At 37.4% G+C, this 2,977-nt stretch overlaps 1 protein-coding gene across 1 annotated transcript; it reads left to right on the top strand.

The window, feature by feature from the left end:
• The first annotated feature begins 540 nt into the window (after positions 1-540).
• On the top strand, positions 541-1,494 carry LOC102280429 (olfactory receptor 9K2-like). Its single transcript, XM_014481167.2, has one exon. It carries the CDS (start codon positions 541-543, stop codon positions 1,492-1,494), a length of 954 nt encoding a protein of 317 aa, XP_014336653.2.
• The last annotated feature ends 1,483 nt before the right edge of the window (positions 1,495-2,977 follow it).

Raw genomic sequence — 2,977 nt, 5'->3', positions numbered from 1 at the left:
CATATAGAGTACACTGGAGAAGGAAATGGCAACCCACTCCAGTGTTCTTGCCTGCAGAATCCCATAGATGAGGGAGGCTAGTAGGAGGCCGTCTATGGGATCGCACAGAGTCGGACACGACTGAAGCGACTTAGCAGCAGTAGCATAGATTACATGAGATACTTCTATTTTAGATAATGTGCATACTACAATTTTAGAAGAAGAAAGCCTCTAGCTATAAATATTTTAAGAATAGAAATTTAGAATGTGAGTGATTTTAGGCAATAAAATAGGCTAATTTCTTGAAGAAATCCCTGCCAGTTATGATTTAAACAAAATAACCAAAGAACATTTTTCACTGCTTAATAGAATAACAGTTTAAGAAGCATAATGACATCTACTTCAAATTCTTGCATCTTCCTGACATTAAAATTGTTTTGTATGCAATATCTTATTAAGCAGTAAATAATTTAATTCTCCATTTAAGAAAGTATTACTAGCACTAGAATCAAAACCACAGTTTCATTTATTTTGCCTTTTGCCTCTCAGCAGATTTCTGCCATGGGTGACAGGGAAACAAGCAACCTCTCAGAAGTGACTGACTTCATTCTTTTCGGCTTCAGGGTCCGCCCAGAGTTCCACATCCTCCTCTTCCTGCTTTTTCTACTTGTCTATGCCATGATCCTTCTAGGGAACATTGGCATGATGATCATTATTATGACTGATGCCCAGCTGAACACACCAATGTATTTCTTCCTAGGCAACCTGTCCTTCATTGATCTCTTCTATTCATCTGTTATTGCACCCAAGGCTATGATCGACTTCTGGTCTGAGAGCAAGTCCATCTCCTATGCAGGCTGTGTGACCCAGCTCTTTCTCTTTGCCCTCTTCATTGTGACTGAGGGTTTTCTCCTGGCAGTCATGGCTTATGACCGCTTCATTGCCATCTGCAACCCACTCCTCTACTCTGTGCAGATGTCAACACATCTCTGTGCTCAGTTGGTGGCTGGTTCCTATTTTTTTGGCTGTATCAGCTCAGTTCTTCAGACCATCATGACATTTACTTTACCCTTTTTTGCTTCTCGGGCCATCGACCACTTTTACTGTGATTACCGTCCACTTCAGAGGATTTCTTGTTCTGATCTCTACATTCCTAATATTGTATCCTTTTTTCTATGCAGCATTATCATTTTGCCTACCATAATTGTCATTATTGTGTCTTATATATGTATTGTATCCATAGTTCTAAAAATACGCTCCACTGAGGGGCAAAAGAAAGTCTTCTCCACTTGCAGCTCTCACCTGGGAGTCGTGAGTGTATTGTATGGTGCCATCATCTTTATGTATGTCATCCCTGACAGATTTCCTGAGCTGAGTAAAGTGGCCTCCTTGTGTTACACCCTGGTTACTCCCATGTTTAATCCTTTGATTTACTCTCTGAGAAACAAAGATGTCAAAGAAGCTCTGAGGAAGATCCTGGGGAAAAAAAACTATTTTTATTTAATTCTATATTAACTGAAAATAGAATTAAGTAAATGTAATATTCTGAAGATGCTGAGCTTTATAATAACTTAGAGAAGCACTGATTCAAATCTTTTTTTAATATTAATTTATTTATTTTAATTGGAGGTTAATTACTTTGCAATATTGTATTGGTTTTGCCATACATCAACATGAATCCGCCACAGGTATGCACATGTTCCCCATCCTGAACCCCCTCCCACCTCCCTCCTTGAACCATTCTGCTGGGTCCTCCCAGTGAACCAGCCCCAAGCATCCAGTATCATGCATCGAACCTGGACTGGTGATTCATTTCATATATGATATTATACATGTTTCAATGCCATTCTCCCAAATCATCTCACCCTCTCACTCTCCTACAGAGTTAAAAACACTGTTCTATATATCTGTGTCTCTTTTGCTGTCTCACTTACCATCTGTTATCTTGCTTACCATCTGCTGTTATCGTTACCATCTTTCTAAATTCCATGTATGATTCAAATCTTAAGAGACTTTATTTGTTTTAATCCCATAAATGAAGAATATATACTTTGGAAGATGTATTTCAACCTAATCAGAATACATACATCAGTAAGATGGACTATATTTTGTCTGGCTGTTGATTTTGGAATGGAGTGACTTTCTCTGTACTTCCTTTTGGATAATGATAATGGTTTCCATGTAATTTGTTTTTATGACATATATATTCCAACTTTACTTCTGACTCTCAGAGGCTGTTGTTTGGGATGTATTGTTTATCTTGAGTCAGTACCATATGTTATTTATATATATATTCGGTAGAGGTAACACAGTCTGATGTATTAAGAAAGACAGAACAAAATACCAGATTTGCTAAAGAATTCTTTGGGAATGTCTAGTGAGAGAATCAGATACTCTGCAGTACACAGTCTCAAGTGTGAAATGTAAGTAAATCTTAATTGTCCAGAGGCTAAATGAGTGGCACATTTATCTCATGGTTTCTCTAGCTTGAATAATTATTATTTCTTCCCTTCATTTGAATATCTACTAAACTCGTAAATTGTTTTTTAAAGTTGTACTTTTTCACAAGGAAACTGTAATAAAAATAAACAAGAGTAAAGATAATTCATATTTTGTTATATATGCCTTAGTGAGAATTCATTCATCAAATTAATACTTATTGAATTTTTATATACTCTGTGCCCTATAAAAATTCCCAATTTCAAATGATTTCTGTACTTGAGCTCATGCTAATTGATGGAAAAAATAGCTAAATAGAGAGCTATTAATAACATGTCAAATGGTAAACCCATTTAGTAAAGTGAGTGAAAGTTCCTCAGTAGTATCCGACTCTTTGCAACTCTATGGACAGTCCATGGAATTCTCCAGGCCAGTATACTGGAGTGGGTAGCCCCTCCCTTCTCCAGGGGATCTTCCCAACCCAGGGATTGAACCCAGATCTTCCACATCGCAGGCAGATTCTTTACCAGCTGAGCCACAAGGGTAGAAATTACAAAGA

Source organism: Bos mutus, unplaced genomic scaffold (genome assembly GCF_027580195.1).
Source record: "Bos mutus isolate GX-2022 unplaced genomic scaffold, NWIPB_WYAK_1.1 CTG579, whole genome shotgun sequence".
NCBI classification, from domain to species: domain Eukaryota; kingdom Metazoa; phylum Chordata; class Mammalia; order Artiodactyla; family Bovidae; genus Bos; species Bos mutus.
The sequence above is the reverse complement of the archived record's forward strand: the minus strand, read 5'-3'. Positions and strand labels throughout refer to the sequence as shown.

Excerpts from the sequence above, each read along its gene's own strand:
- LOC102280429 (XM_014481167.2), top strand. The coding sequence starts at position 541 with ATGGGTGACAGGGAAACAAGCAACCTCTCAGAAGTGACTGACTTCATT.